General features: G+C 32.1%; 1 protein-coding gene across 1 annotated transcript in view; it reads left to right on the top strand.

Annotated features, from left to right (window-relative positions):
• TMPRSS15 (transmembrane serine protease 15) overlaps window positions 1-16,830 on the top strand; it is a gene marked incomplete at both ends in the record, with an annotated part of 116,522 nt that overhangs the window by 25,161 nt on the left and 74,531 nt on the right. The window contains 4 exons of the mRNA XM_081079388.1: window positions 4,535-4,643; window positions 7,557-7,663; window positions 15,377-15,517; window positions 16,208-16,357. Of these exons, the coding sequence (XP_080935514.1) occupies window positions 4,535-4,643; window positions 7,557-7,663; window positions 15,377-15,517; window positions 16,208-16,357 (507 nt within the window). The remainder of the gene's footprint in view (window positions 1-4,534; window positions 4,644-7,556; window positions 7,664-15,376; window positions 15,518-16,207; window positions 16,358-16,830) is intronic.

Raw genomic sequence — 16,830 nt, 5'->3', positions numbered from 1 at the left:
CTCAAAGAAGAAAAAAGAAACCCTCTTTTTTGTTATGGTTTTCAAGCAATTTCCAAAACCTTTTCAGGGAGAATATGATACAAGTGTGCCATCATGAGGTAATACAGGTGATGTGGATTTAGATTTCAAAAATAATAATGTATGTCAAAGTGAGACATAGATTTAAGCCTGAGTAATGATGATCGATAACCTTAAATGGGGAGAAATGTATAAAGTGAATTGAATAATCGGAAAATTAACCACACCTGTAATTTGGTGTTTACTGTCATGGAGTTAATAATTTTCATGATAAATTCATATCAGTGCATATCAAAAAATAATCATAGACATATCTTGTAAGTATGACAACTTGTCCTAAAATAAGTTATAAGGCCATGAGCTGTTTTTCTGAGCCACTATAAACTCAAGACATGAGCCTCAGTACTAGAACTGAATTAATTCCCTAAATTACCATTAAGGACAATCAAAATGCATCATTACTTTTCAGTATCTTGGAGGTTTTTTGTTAATTGAACTTTAGTATCAACTTGCTATCCGTGTCACAAACGTTTTTAACCCCCTAGATCCCCACTTTATATTTTTCTTGATTCTCTTTGTTATTTGCATTTTGAAATTAGCATTGCATCTATTTTTGGAAAATAAATACAAAGAACTTGTGGAATAAGGAAGTAGACCAATCAATCTGTATTTATCCACCTAGGTTTCAGGCATATAAGTTGTTTTATTTATCATTTAACCAGCGACTTCACCTCAGCACCAGTTCTAGTAGCGTGATTTCTACATGAAAACCCTTGTCCATCAATCTACATTGACAGCAAAATTATTTTAAGAGAATTCTTTCTATATGAAGTTGACCTATGCTTACTCTGTATTTCTTTTTTTACTCCAGCTGTGAGCTCTAATTCTAGTTTGTGTTATTAATAGTCACATTAATGTTGACTTCTTCACACAGCTTCCTCTTTTAGTCTTTAGTTATTTAGGTTTGCACAACTTATAGCTGACTATAGCCGAACCAAGATTTCTTTAAATTGTTTTTCTCTTCTGATTAGAATTGCATCAGCAGGAAAGTTCACTGTTTAGCTGACCTGTGAGAAGGAAAGATGCTGACTCACAGCCTTTAGACCAATGTTCAGGCTTGTTTGGAAGTTGGCAAGTGTCTCCCCAGATCGTCTACCAGCCAGTGTGGGTGGGCATAGATCCCATCCACCAAAGTGTGACTTGTGTATCCCGGAGAATTCAGTGCCCTGAGCACACCATTAGTAAGTACTGAGCCAGCAGAGGGAGCTCTCAATGGGTTCTAAGATCACACCCTTGTAAATCCCATCCTAGTACAGACAACACTTCGGATAGGGCGATGGAACGGCTGGTATTATTTGACAGGCTCATTTATCTCCCACTCAGAATTTTTTCTGATATTCCAATGGAAAGCACTTTGGAGTCTAAAAAGTTACAAACCTGAACGCCCAGTAATCTTATTCAGACATGGCTGGGTGTTTCCAAAAAGTTATCCTGCTCCATTGTCTTATGTAAAATTATTAGGTTCTCCTGAAACATCCTGAAATTAACTGAAAGAATATATGAGAAAGTCCCTACCACAAACCTAGCATTTTAAATACCTTCAGGAATAGTCTTCTTAATATTTACTTGCATACAGGAATTCCATCAGAGGCCCTTTAGAGCAGAACTTGACCATTAGATTATCCATTCCCACTAAAACTCAGTAACTTCATAGAGAACTGGATAGTCAAATTCATCATATTCTTCAGCACAGGCTAAATACTGTGATAAACAATCTTAGCAATTTAAGACAATAACAGTTTGTTGATCACTTACTTCACAGTCCAAGAAAGATGAGAAAGGGCAGCATCTTCTGTAAGCATTCAAGAGGGCTTGTCCTCCCCGAGATCCTTCGCAACCTGCTGACAAACAAGGGAAGAGCATTACAAAGATCCTTTTAGAAACCACATCTGGAAATAAACACAGTCATTTCCACAGTACTTTATGGACCAGACTCAGTCACGTAACCCCTCTGTGGGAGGTGCAGTTTAGTCACGTGCCTAGGAAGGGATGAAAAAAATAGTTCAGCAAACATATAACCATCTCTGCTCCCAGGGACATAACTCAGCTTTTGGAAAATTATGAATCTTGTTGTGAGGCACAAAGGTGTTGATTCCTTTCCCAAAATTTATGTAGTGAATGGATGTGAAGAATTACTAAAAAGTACCAGCTTTGCAAATAGGTTTTACAAGTTCTTCAGTCAGTCTTATTCTGTTCTCTTTTTCACTCTGTCATTTTTTGCTTCCTCCTTGTTGTACACTGCCATTGCAAAATGTGATCTATATTCTAATTTTAAGAACACTGGAAATTATGGAATTCTCTTTTTTTTAAATTTCCCTCCCTGCTTTTTAGCTCAAAGAGTGGATGATACCATCACGATAACACTATATATTGTAGTATTAGGCAGTATAGTACAGTGTGCTCTGGAGTAAGACTGCCTGGTTGTGAATTGTCACTTACAACCCGGGGGAGTTTATGCTAGTTACTTAACCCTCCCATGCCTCAGTTTCCTTACCTATAACTTTATAAGGTTATTGTGAAGATTACATTAATACATATATAATGACTTTAGAACAGTGGCTGGCGCATAGTAAACACTTCATAAAATCTAGCAGTTATATTTAGGGTGGGTAGGATTGATTGCTCTACCTCATTAAATACAAACTATTTACGGTAGCAATGAACTGCCTATAATCTGTCTTGCACTCCCTGTAATCTTGGAGTCCATATAATTTTTGACAAACTGTGATTAAAAATATCTATATCTCATATACAAGCAGACACTATTCTTACTTTTATGGCCACTGAAGCTAACTGATTAATTGTCCCAATTATTTGGCATGATTTGTGGTGGTCAGAGTTGAGGGTAAAGGAGATTTTCTTTTCCATCTAGAAAATTATTAAACTCTATTTTAAAAAGTCACATATTTTACTATTTATCCTCAAATCATATTAATTAGCCTAAATTGCCTTTGTTTGCTTCCGTAGTGTTCAAAAGGAGATTCATTTCTCTCAACAAGCCACAGTTTTTCCTATTTCCTTTCCGGAAGTCAGTACAGATTGTTCAGAGTGTAATCCTTTCATCTTGGGTTATTATCTTTTCTGTTCTCTTGTTATTTTTTTTTTTATTGTCATTATCTCCTGTTGGGAATCAGACTATCAAGTCATAATCCAACGCAATCAATTCCCAGGGCTTTGTTCTTAAACAGACCTTGAAAATTAAAATTTATTTACCAAAGTGACTTTTTTATGCTTTTAAAAATATATACCAAACATTGCAAAAAGTCAACCAAAAACATGAGATTTTACCAAGATTTTTCATGTGTTGTTCAATTCTTCAATTTTTACTTTTGTCCACATAAAATATTTGATGCCCTATAACACTTTGTATTTTATAGATTAACAGAGTTTGTCTATAACATTACAATGGACTTTTCCATTCATAAATTTAGGATTAGCTTATTCAGCATTACTCAGATTGCAAGAGTAGCAATTTAATTTTGATAAATTTCTTTGATTTACCTACCTATCCTCCATCAACACTTCTGGCATGTGAGGAATTAACAACCTACCAGGAGAAAATTCTAGCAGTCATTGTTTTATAATATGGTGTCAATAGAACTAAGCAACTAAGTGTGCAGAAAAGAATCTAAGAGAAACTAAAGATTGTGAAAATCAAATGGGTTTTACTTTTTTACACATACTATACATAGCAAGGGTAAAATAAAAAGCAATAAGGTGTGACTCCTGGTTCATGATTTCAAGATGATTTTAATCAAGTTGGAAGCGATTCAGATCTAAATTAAAAATGACTAATAATACATGACATTGAAAAGAAGTGCATGAAATAAGTGTGCCACAAGAATTAAAAGAGGAAAATGAGGAGTCATGGAATCAAGACATATTCAGAAATACTGAATGAAAATTTTGAGCTAGATAGCAAGTTCACATAAAAGGAGCAAAAGTGATGAGGTAAAATAGACTGAGCGAATGTAGTTCTCCATAGGCGACTTGCGTCATACTCATCATTTGCTTGGCCATACTCTTATCGTTTCAGGAGGATATAGCACTTGATGCATATATTTGAAATTTACCCCAGCTCTACTTTAATGGGGTAAAGGACAAAAAATTGGTAGTTATTTGTCCAAATTGGAAGTTTACAATTCAGATATATTTGCTTCCTTATATTATATATATGAAAGAATACAGTTAAAGTATCGGTATCCAGAAATAAAATGCTTTTCTCAAGGACTCTATAATGGGTTTGTGTAAGAGTATTTGAAGATAGCCTATGAGTTTTAAGCGTGAGATCTGACCTGCTCTCATGTGATCATTTCAGTTTTGGAAAATCACCTCATACACAGATTCAGTCATGAGTGTTCTGTGAAGTGTTCGTTAGCCAATTTGAATCCTATTTCATTTGAGAAAGTCTTTCGAGGTTGTTTTTGTCTAAAATTAATTGTCATTTTCTTCACAGCCACAGCTTGTGATGGAAGATTTTTGTTGACAGAGTCTTCGGGGTCCTTTGAGGCTACCAATTATCCAAAGCCTTCTAAATCAAGTGTTGTTTGCCAGTGGATTATACGGTAATATACCATCTTCTACGCCCTATTTTTAAGTCACAAAGTCTTTCTCCGATGCAATAAGTCTTGCCACCTTTAAAGGTGTATTTATTTTTTGACAATTGTTATTTTCATTAGCTATGAAGCAAAGCTTTTCCAATTGATAACCTGTCCGTGAGTTTCACTCTTGTTTTTAACCTTTTAAAAAGGTATTCTGTCCTAGAAACAATATGGCCTAATAAGCAGGGCCATCTCATTGGGCTCTGTAGCATGGTTTTTCCTGTGGTTGACACAAATCAAGTGCTGCCAAGGTAAACAGCATATATGTATGTCTGTGTATCACAAGAAGTGGTATTTCATTTCACCTACATCCAGATTCCAGAATAGTTCCTTTCTCATTTTGTCAGTAACTGTATGAAAATCTCCTGTGGTGTGATCTAGTCATGGCAGATTAAGAGCTAATAACTCCCCTCTACATACATCCATTTTACTGTATCTCGAATAACACTTGGATCAGTTGCTACCATGTTTCCCCGAAAATAAGACCTAGCCAGACAATCAGCTCTAATGCATCTTTTGGAGAAAAAATTAATGTAAGACCCAGTATTATATTATATTATATTACATTATATTATAAAGAGCCAGGCTTATATTATAGTACAATAAGACCGGGTCTTATATTAATTTTGCTCCATAAAACACATTAGAGCTGATTGTTTGGCCAGGTCTTATTTTCGGGGAAACATGGTATACATTTAATCTCCAAGCTCTTAATTCAGTTGACTAATCCAATCATTGTGATGATCAATGTGATGAAACTGCTGATGGCTGATCAACCTTAATGTTTACCTAAGCATTTTCACAGAACAGTATTACCTGATATTCCTCCCAGATATCCTAAGTAACGCATAATTTTTACTCAAATAAATATAAGGAATACTGAAATAAAATTATTTCAACTTTAAAAAATGTATAGGACTTCTCATGCCCTTAAATAAGTTAACATGCCGTGTAAATCTCCAAAAAATACATATTTCCTATCAAGCCACTGAACACTTTTCCCCACAGAGCATAAGTGTTCTATGGACTCTACTTTGAGAAATGACATTCTGGTTCGTTTCTCTTAAGAGCTGCATGAGATTATGATTTCCTAATCTGACCTATTGTAAAATAACTTTAATCTTTGTGATGATTCACCACAAAACTAAGAGAATCAATGTAACAGGGTTATTAAAGAATATTAAAAGGCAAAGCTTCAGGTTCTTGCCAAACAAATGGCAGGAAATGACACCATATTTACAGGGGTTGTTTTTTCTGTGTACACATATCCCAGAGATAAGATGGACTATGAAGGAAAGATTGTTTTAAATACATTTACTTTGCATTATCCTGTTCCTTTGGATAATTTCTATTTCAGAGCTAATTCCATGAAAGTCATGTAATATAACTAGGAGCATAATTTCCTCTGTTTTCATATTCTATACAACGTTACTTCTGTACCAAAGATATGATTTTGTATTAAAAATGGCAGTTCTAATTCTTTCCAAGTGAAAAATTAAACAATTTGGAGAATATTGTTTCAAATATAATCACATCAAATTTAAAAGGCACCATTTATAAAAGGCTATTAGCATTGTTCATAAGTAAAATGAAAAATATTCTATTCCTTCCTCTAAATGTCAGCAGGAAGCCTTAGAAAAAATTTAAATGACTTCCTCTGAAAATGGAAAAACATGAATCCTAAATGATTTCTTGGAAGGAGTGCAGCATGCTTCTAACGTTGCAACTATTCCAAGGGCTGTCCCAGAGACTTTTATTTGTCCCCCATGACTCAGGGAACTGAGAAGCCTGCACACTGAATGCCTGAGGGCTTCAGAGAACAAGGAAATAAGGGGTGGCTTGCCTTCTGTAGAACCAGAGTACTTGCAGTGCCAATTCAGACACCAGAGGGAGCAAGAAATTAGGACCTCCTGAAAATGATACCTGCAAAATTCCAATTGCTCAAGAATAACAATGGGTCTCAGAAAAAAAAAAATCCAAAAGAAAACTGGAAAATATCTACAGACAAGTGAAAAATTTTACAAAAAAACATACTTAAATTTATGGGATGGGAAAAAAACAGTACTAAGTGGAAAGTTTATAACAATAAATATTTACATTAAAAAAGAATAAAGATCTCAAATGAACAACCTAACTTTGTACTTCAAGAAACTAGAAAAAGCAAAATAAACAGAACCTAAAGGTAGCAGAAGGAAGAAATCATTAATATTAGAGCATAAATAAATGAAAATGGGAATAGGAAAACAATTTTAAACATTAATGAAACTAAGAGTCTTCTGAAAATATTAATAAACAAACATTTAGCTAGATTAAGAAAAAAAGAGAAAATAGTCAAACAAATTAAATCAGAAATGAAAAAAAGATACATTACAACTGATGTCACAGAAATTTAAAGAATCATAAGAGACTAGTATGAATAATTATACACCAGGAAGTTGGATAACCTAGAAGAAATCGGTAAACCCTAGAATCATACAACCTACCAATACTGAATCACGAAGAAATAGAAAATCTGAACAGGCCAACTACTAGTAAGGAGATTTAGTCATATATTACATATCTAAAGTATTCAGATTCATAGAGACAGAAAGTGGAATGGTGGTTGGAAGGACAGGGGAAGGTGAAATGGGGAGTCACTGCTCAATGTATATAGAGTTTCAGTCATGCACTGTTGTTGAAAAAGTTCTAGAGAACTGGCATTCAACAAACATTGTAATAGTTATAAATATTGTACCATACACTTAAAATTTAAGAGTCTTGATCTTATGTCATGGGTTTTTTTAATTACAATTAGAAAAATACATTCAAATTCTATAATGCATTAAGAGTTGTGATAATCGTCAAGTGTAGTAATCTATCTTTTGCTTTTTACTTTAGTGTAAACCCAGGACATTGCATTAAGCTGAGCTTCGATTATTTTAATATATATTATACAGATATATTAAACATTTATGAAGGCGTTGGTTCAAGCAAGACTTTAAGAGGTAAGTTAAAACAAATATACAATCCATTATCAGAAGGAAAATATATGGGATACCTTTTGGAGTGATGTGTTTCCTTTTTATTTTGAACTAAATGTAGACCTGAACTTGAAGTTTCTAAAAGGAATAAACAAAACTAGTGCTCGTTATAAAAATTAATAACTTGGTGTTCATGTAATTAATCTTCTTAGTAATAAAATAGTTACAATTTCACATGATCCTCTTCTAATTGATGTTATTTAAAACCATGTGGAATTTATATATATAATATATATATTATATATATATGTAAATTCCACATGATTTTATGTATATATTTTGTAAAATATGTATATATTTTACATCTTTGGTTGCTATGCTTTGTTTAAGTGTTACTCCCACAAAGGAAAATCTCAAACACTAAAAACTGCTATACCATTTTTTTCTGACATTGCATAGGTTATAAACTCAAAGAATCATTTTTCCTATTTTCAAAGGAAATAGGAAACTCTGTCCCTTGCCAGGCAAATACTAATCAAGTGGATAAAACAATGACTAGCATAGATGCAGGCTCAGCAAATGGTGGATATGGGTAGTACTGTTATTAGATAACCATGTGTCGTTATGTACATGGGCACTGATAGAAGCTGAGAGGAGGGCAGGGAATACACTAATAATATACCTGTGCCTACCCCACTTTATTCCATCTGTCCCCAAAATACATAGACCCATTTATGGTAGCCAGCAAAAGTATATGAGGAAAATTCCAGGAGAAAATAAAAGTAAGGATGAAGAAGAGAATATGGAAGTGGACTCGAGGGAATAACTGTAGTTTTCCACACACTTTCAAAGAATAGTCAAGTGTAGAGGTAAGATGAGGTTGCAAAACACACCTGTTATTAAAATTGATAGAATAACTGCATTGATTTTAGTAATTTTGGCTTGTGAGTTAGGAAAAGTGGATCCTATCTGATAAATTTTTTGATTGATCTATTAATTTGAGAACTATTTAAACATATGATAATAGTATGTACTTTTCATTTGGTGCCATTAATGCAACACTCTCAATACTGAGTGCTTTCTGTGGATAGTCTTATTTAATATTTTCAATAAATGTGCAAAGTATGCATCACAGGACAGGAAAATGAGTAAGAGTTTAAATGACCACAAGTCTGTGAAGCTAGTTAGTGTTGGAAGCAGAAACCAGACCCAAAATCTCTGACTTCAAACACAATGCATTTCTTCATTGTGCTTTAAAAGCCCTGAGTACAAATATAATCGTGAATGTACATGTAACAGATGAACTCATGATAAGCCATATTTGCTTTAATTAAATGGGCCACGCCATTTCATAATCTATTTATTTCTGTACTTGATAAATCCAGTTCCTTAAAATTATGTCAACCTAAATATTTACATAGACAAATAAGCCAGTTCATATAAATTTCTCCAAGGGCTAATGTGACAATAATCATAAATTTTAGCATACATCGATCACTGGCAATGTGCAGTGTTCTCAGCACTTTAACTCAGTAAATGCTCCGCAAAACCATATTTTGTAGGTGCTATTATATTCTCTACTTTACAGATGATGAAAACTAAATTCGTAGAGATTAACTGTCCAAAATGATAGGCGTAAGTTAACCTCATGTTCCTTCACTCTTCAAATGCTTCAATTGGCCTAAATGCTATTTTCACTCATTTCATGTGCTTAGATTATCAATAATTGATAAATAAATCTTAAAATCACTAGGCATAGTGATGTGAATAATGTACAAATAATTATGATAAAAATTAAATTAACTATCCAAATAGAAAAATATAGGTAAGCATATTTAAATTATAACAAATAGGTATTTTTTTTTTACTTTTAAATATTTTATTTTTATTTTCACTAATTTTTCATTTTACAGTTGCAGTTGACATACATCATATTAGTTTCAGGTGTACAACATAGTGATTACACATTTATATAACTTATGAAGTGATTACCCTGATAAATCTAGCACTGAAACTATATAGTTATCACAATATTATTGACTATATTCTGTATGCTGTACTTTACTGCCTCATGACTATTTTGTAACTACCAATCTGTACCTCTTAACCCTTCCACCCCTTAACCCATTCCCCCAACTTCCCTCCTGTCTGGCAACCATCAAAATGTTCTCTATATTTATGAGTTTGTTTTTGTTAGTTTTTTTTCATTTATTTTGTTTTTTAGATTCCACTTGTAAATGAAATCATATATGTCTTTGACTTATTTCACTCAGCATAATACCCTCTAGGTCCATCCATGTTGTTGCAGATGGCAACATTTTATTCCTTTTTATGGCTGAGTAATGTTTCATTGTGCGTGTGTGTGTGTGTGTGTGTGTGTGTGTGTGTTTTGTTTTTTGTTTTTTTAAGGGAAAGCATAGCTCACAGTGGCCCATGCAAGAATAACACTGGCAACTTTGGTGTTATCAGCACCATGCTCTAACCAACTGAGCTAATCAGCCACTCCATATCATTTCTTCTTTATCCATTCATCTATTGATAGACACTTAGGTTGCTTCCATATCTTGGCTATTGTAAATAATGCTGCAATGAACATATAGATGCATATGTATTTTCAAATTAATGTTTTGGATTTCTTTGGATACTTGTAAATACGCAGAAGTGGAACTACTGGGATCTTCTTTGTCTCTTGTCGTAACCTTTTTTTTTTTTAATCTATATTGTCTAGCATAATAAGTATTGCTACGCAGCTTTTGTTTTGTTTTGTTTTGTTTCCATTTTTGTGAAATATCTTTCTCCATCCCTTTACTTTCAGTTTGTATGTGCGTTTCAATCTGAAGTAAGTCTCTAGTAGGCAGCATACGTAAGGGTCTCGTATTCTTACCTATGTCTTTTGATTGGAGCATTTAATCCATTTACATTTAAAGTAATTGTTGATAAATACGTAGTTGTTGCCATTTTATTTTTCATATTTTAGATCTTTTTTTTCTTCTTAAAGATATGTCTTTAACAGTTTTTGTAATACTGTTTTAGTGGTGATAAACTCCTTTAGCTTTTTCTTGTCTGGGGAAGTATTTCTTTATCTGTCCTTCAATTCTAAATGATAGCTTTGCTGGGCAGAGAAATCTTGGTTGCAGATCCTTGGTTTTCATCACCTTGAATATTTCTTGCCAATTCCTTCTGGCCTGAAAAGTTTCTGTTGAGAAATCAGCTGACAGTCTTATGGGAATTCCCTTGTATGTAACTAACTGTTTTTCTCTGTTTCTTTTAAGATTCTTTGTCTTTAACCTTTGACATTTTGATTATAATATACCTTTGTGTTGGCCTCTTTGGGTTCATCTTGTTTAGACCTCTCTGTGTTTCCTGGGGTTGTATGTCTAACAAATAGGTAAAGTTTTAAGGTCTCTTGGAAATATAAACCTATTTTAAACTTTTGTAAGTTAAATAATTTAATTTTAACTTGAAAAAAATTAAGAAATGGCATGACTGCTAAAATTACATTTTAAAACTAAAGACTATAACTTTCTAAAGAAAGGCAATAATATCCTAGCCCACATCTAGCACAATGCCTGATATATTTTAAAAACTCTGTATTTGTTCATTTATATTTAAACTAACAGTTGTATATATCATGATATTAGAGTATGTAATTAATAAAGATCAATATATTTCCCATAACTCTAAAATTATTTTGTTTCAGAATAATGACAAAACTTTCATTCTTGATTCACAATCCCATATTTTTTCTAAGTTTTTAGTAAATTTTTTTATGTGAGAGATGCATACAAGATTTACTTCAATTAAATTCCAGACATGTATGTGTATATATATATATATATATATATATATATATATATATATATACACACACACACATATATATATATAACAAATAGGTATATATATAACACATATATATATAAAATATATATATACTACTGTTATTATCTTTATCACATTGAAAACATAAAGATATTTTAATTAAATTAGGATTAAATTAGGGAAAATAAGATTATCTGGAGAAATCACAAGAAAATAAAAGTGTCCAGTATCATAAAATATTTCTTATGAGTATATACTTGATTAAGGTAAGTCAGTATAAATGAATTCTAAAGGTATTCTCTAGTCATTTTTGTATATAGTCAAGAGTGTTCTAACTGATAAAAAGTGTTAGAAGAAGATGGGCATTTCATAAAGAAAGATGACTTAGAGCACAGTTGGGTCTTCTCCAAATAATTATGGGAATTGAAGTAAATCAGAACAAGTTGACAGGAGAGTTAGTTCAAAATGTTTTCTTTAAGTTGCAGTGATGGAGGTACAATATTCAATTTAGTGATGGTAATAATTATCAATACTGGGTATGTAAGTGGTAGAAGATGGTGTTTTTATTTTTTTTCTTGTTCAGAAAATTAAAAAGGTATTTTTATGCATCCTCAAAGAAAGACAACAAAAATGTGAGTGAGCACAGTGTGACTGATTTCAAATTGCCAAGGCCAGAAAAAGTGTTTCTGAGTGTGTAGTTGCTGTATCATTCTTTATATCCCAAGTGCTTAGCTATTACTCCATTACCAAGTGAATGCTAATCACATATCCCAATATTGCAACTTAACAGTTTAAGGCTATACTTTTAAAACTGAAGCACCAAAAGTGTGTATATGTACAGCCAGATATATAATAAACATAGTGGATCTTCCTGAATTGTCAATTTACTCTCCAACAAAAATAATCATACTATGGATATAGAATTAAATAATATACGCAAATATTTTTCAAAATAAAGCATTTTGATAAACATTGTGCTTTTATTGGAACACATCTGTGTTCTAATTTACTCACTTCTGTTGATAGGATTACTTATAGGGAAAGTTTAACAAGCATTGGTTTAACATGTTGGTCTTCCAGGAAGCTCTCGAAGATTTTCCAGTCATAGTGCCTGGAAAAATTAAGGATCACTTCCTCATCTACTCCTCAATCCCCCTATGGCATTTCTCCTATATAGATTAATTCTAAAGTTATTTTTTTAATAATTCACAAATCTGTACTTTTCTAATAGAGGAACCTGGTTATTTATTTATTTATTTATTTATTTATTTATTTATTTTTTAAATTTTGAACCTGGTTATTTCTTCTCCATGTCACCAGCACTTAGCACCAGACCAAATTAATAGTGAGCACTCAATAAAATGTATTGAATGCATTAGCAATCCTTTATAACACAAACATTGTGCTCTAATGGCAGAATTTCTTCTGTTCTTATAAATTGGATAAAATAAATAGTTTTGAGCTACATCTTTTGAAACATAGTTTGTAGAAAAGTCTGTCATCCCTGCACATTCCCCTCCTTCCAAATTCTCCTGCATCTTAATTACACTTCTATGCTTTCCTCTTTAATAAAACCTACTCACAATAGCCAACCTACTCACAATAGCCTTTGCTGTTAAAAGACAAATGAGTTAATTTACATTTAAATGTAACTGCTTGGCAAGTTTATGTAAATTAATATCGACAGAATTATTGGTTGATTTTTTTTTCAGCACAAGGCAATGGATTTTCTTAAGAAATTATTGTCTTTAAACTGATTATATCTGCTATAGAAAAATCCAGCCTTTAAAAATTATTAGAATTTTTGTTTCTCTCAACTTCAGCCCTGACTGTTTTATGTAGGCAAACTCTGTTACTTTATTTATTCACATCTTAATTCAGGTGCCCAAATAGTGATGAAAAGTTTCCCATGCTCTGGCAAAATTGCAGTCACAGAAATCATTAAGTATAATCTCTAAATTTTCAGGGCTTATGGGGAGATGAAGAAACAATAGATAGCATTCATTGAGCATTTACTATACACCAGTCACTGTAACATATGGAAATTACTTATTTACTCCTTATCATAAACTTTTATGGAAAGTATTATTATATTATAACAGAGGAACCTGAGGCACAGAGAAGTCTAGTAAGACATGGAGTCAGGACTAAATCTCATGATGATTCTAGAGCTTGTCCTCTACTCACCACTACTACCTTCCTGGATGCATAAGACACATGACTGGATCTGCAGTTCTGAGACTCTGTCTAGACAAGGAGACTTTAAGAATCTGATAAAAGTTTAGAAAGTCTCTACAGACACAAACATTCTACAGCATTTCCAGAAGTTTGCGTGTATCTCTGAAGCATGGTAATGGATCTCAGAACATAAACCCTGGACTATCTAGACCAGTGCAATAACATCAGAAAATGTGGGGACCCAACACAGTACAACCATCAAGGGTGCCACTGAACCAGTAGCCACATTCAGATCCAACCAGAAGCCACTGTCCAAAACAAAGTGCATTGCTATGGAAAAGAAAGCAAGGAAAAGGGAGGTAGTAGTTTTGAAGCAAAGTTTCTAGAATATTCACATTTTTTCAGTAACTAGATACTAAGGGACGACGCAGATTTTCAATATGAGAATTATTTGGGTTACACAGTTATAGATGCTGGGTGGGAGAAGTCTAAATAACCAACGTAGTTCTTAGTGAGAAAATATTGGAAGAATGACATGCAGCATTTTGAGAAAAAGAGAAATATGTGAATCAATGCTTGTTCATGGTGTGCTTTCTTTTAGATTTTATTGAAATTTCATTAATGTATCACTTTTTTTGCTTACTTTTATATAATAAGCACAGTATTTTCAATAGTTCATAAAAGGATCTTTCTTTAAAGCTCAGTAAATAACAGTAATGCTCTCGGTCTGCAACCAGCAAATGTGGCACTTGTCATAAATCTAAATTTTATGCCCAGTTCAGATTATCATACTAAAATGCTAAACCATTGTTTCTTACCCCTTTTATCATTATCACTCCCACTAAGGAATGTTTTTGTACCTTTTTTACACAATTGCTGTCCCACGAAATTTTAATATTTTAGATATTCTGTGTATCTGTGTATGTATTATATGCATATCTGAGCTTTATACATTTAAAAACTAAGATTTTTTCCCCCAGAATGCCAATTTTCACCCCTTTAGAGGCAATATCATCCCACTTTAGAATGTACATGCTAAATTATAAATTTTTAGAAAATTAAATTTCACATAAGAATCATCATGTGACTACTTTTTATATCCCAAGCACTATGCTAATCCTTGAGAAACAAAACTCTGGAAAGATAGTCCTAATGTAGCTTAGAGTCAAGATACAGAAAGAATAAAATCAATATAAAATAGAAACAATATAATCGATATAAATCAATATTAAAAAATCAATATAAACTGGGGAAAAATCCTTAATTCACTAAGTATTATTTTGATCCTATAGTTATGCAGATACAAAACCAAAAAAATACTCTTGTTTTTATTATTGTGACTGAGTTTAACCCCTGTTGGCATAGCATGGTAAATACCTGATGGAGCCAAACTAACTTTTAGTTTTATAACTACTCAACTTGCATGTTTTTTAGAGGAATTTCTTCAGTAAAGGAATGCATATTGTTTAATATGTGTATATGGTGTATGTAGCTAATAATTAAAAATATAGTTATTTCAAGCCAGAAATATGTATAATAATTTGATATTCTAATGTTTAAAAGTCATTTCAATTAAAATAAATTAATCATGGAACTAATGATTTTAGTCAACTGAGTGGTGTCAGATAGATTGGTAGATCAATCATAGATCAACAGATAGATGGATGGATGAATTGATTAATAAATGGGTGAATAGATAGATATGTACATATAATAGTCATTCATTTTCTTTTGTAGCTTCTCTCTCAGAGACTAATCCTGGCACAATTAGGATTTTTTCCAATGAAGTTACTGCCACCTTTTTTATAGAAACTGATGAAAATGATTATATTGGCTTTCATGCAACATACACTGCATTTAACCCCAGAGAACTTAATAGTAAGTATTGCTTATTCTTTAACCTTAGAATGTTCAGATGTTTTAATATTATCATGAAACTTAAAATGTAGCAAAACCTAAAATTTTAGAAAAAGATCATAATCTGTTTTATTATTCAAGTTCTTTAATGAATATCTCTTATATATACCTCTCTCTACTTAATACTTGGAAAGAAATGAGAAAATAGTTTATGTTCTTTAAAATAAATAACCAATTTGAAGAAAATTATGAATCAATATAGTAATTAAATTTTACATACTACAAGTAGTCAAAGTAAATTTTTTTATATTAGCATAAAACTAATTCTGTGAATGTTCCACATTAATTTAATTTTAACCAGAGTATTGAAGTTAGTAATAGAGAGAAAGCAAAATATGAGGCAGAGAGAGGTTTTGTAGTAAATCAGTGGAAGTAAAATGTAAAAATTAACGACCAAGGAACTTGTCTTTGCTAAAGTTTTAATCGGATATAAGAAAGATATTACTTTAACACAGTTGGCAACAAAAAACTGTTGTTTTAATACTAAATGGAATGAAACAGTTAAGATAACAGTTAAGATAGATTAAAAAGAAAGATTTTGTACACATCACTTAATTATAAACTCTATAAGATTAGATTATTTTCAATGCAATCTATTACAAGTCACGTGGACTAAATTTGAAGTGTTTTCTATTTTTTTTTAATTCACAGATTATGATAAAATTAACTGTAATTTTGAAGACGGCTTTTGTTTCTGGGTCCAGGATCTAAATGATGATAATGAATGGGAAAGGATTCAGGGAAACACATTTCCCCCTCTTACTGGACCAGATTTTGACCATACTTTCGGCAATGTTTCAGGTACTGCATATTCAATTCATAAGCCAAAAAGAAAGTGATGTGTGTTGTTTATCACTTTAAAGTGAGCAGTATTAAATGCAAGACAGTCTTTTCAGGATTTTTTTTTTTTAAATCATGGACTAATAAACACATTTAAATGCAAGTGACGATTAAATAGGCAAGTAACAGTGATTGTTTCAAAATATATATATTCTTAATGCTATATATCCACAAGATTTTGAAAAGCACATACAGGTTATTAGAGACAGAGACCTGAGTTGTCACCCTAGATTTGGCACTTAGTAATTAACTAAGTGGACTTGTGTGAGGTAATTAACTTTTCTGAACTTTGGTCTACTTTGCCTAAATTTTACTTTCTGATGTTTATTGTTAGTGTATAGAAATATAATTCATTTTTTATATTGATCATGTAGATCAATATAAAGCATCCTATAGACTTGCTGAACTTGTTCTTAACTCTAATAGCTTTTCAG

This window comes from Rhinolophus hipposideros (assembly GCF_964194185.1).
Source record: "Rhinolophus hipposideros genome assembly, chromosome: 2".
In the NCBI taxonomy this organism is placed as follows: Eukaryota; Metazoa; Chordata; class Mammalia; order Chiroptera; family Rhinolophidae; genus Rhinolophus; species Rhinolophus hipposideros.
The sequence above is the reverse complement of the archived record's forward strand: the minus strand, read 5'-3'. Positions and strand labels throughout refer to the sequence as shown.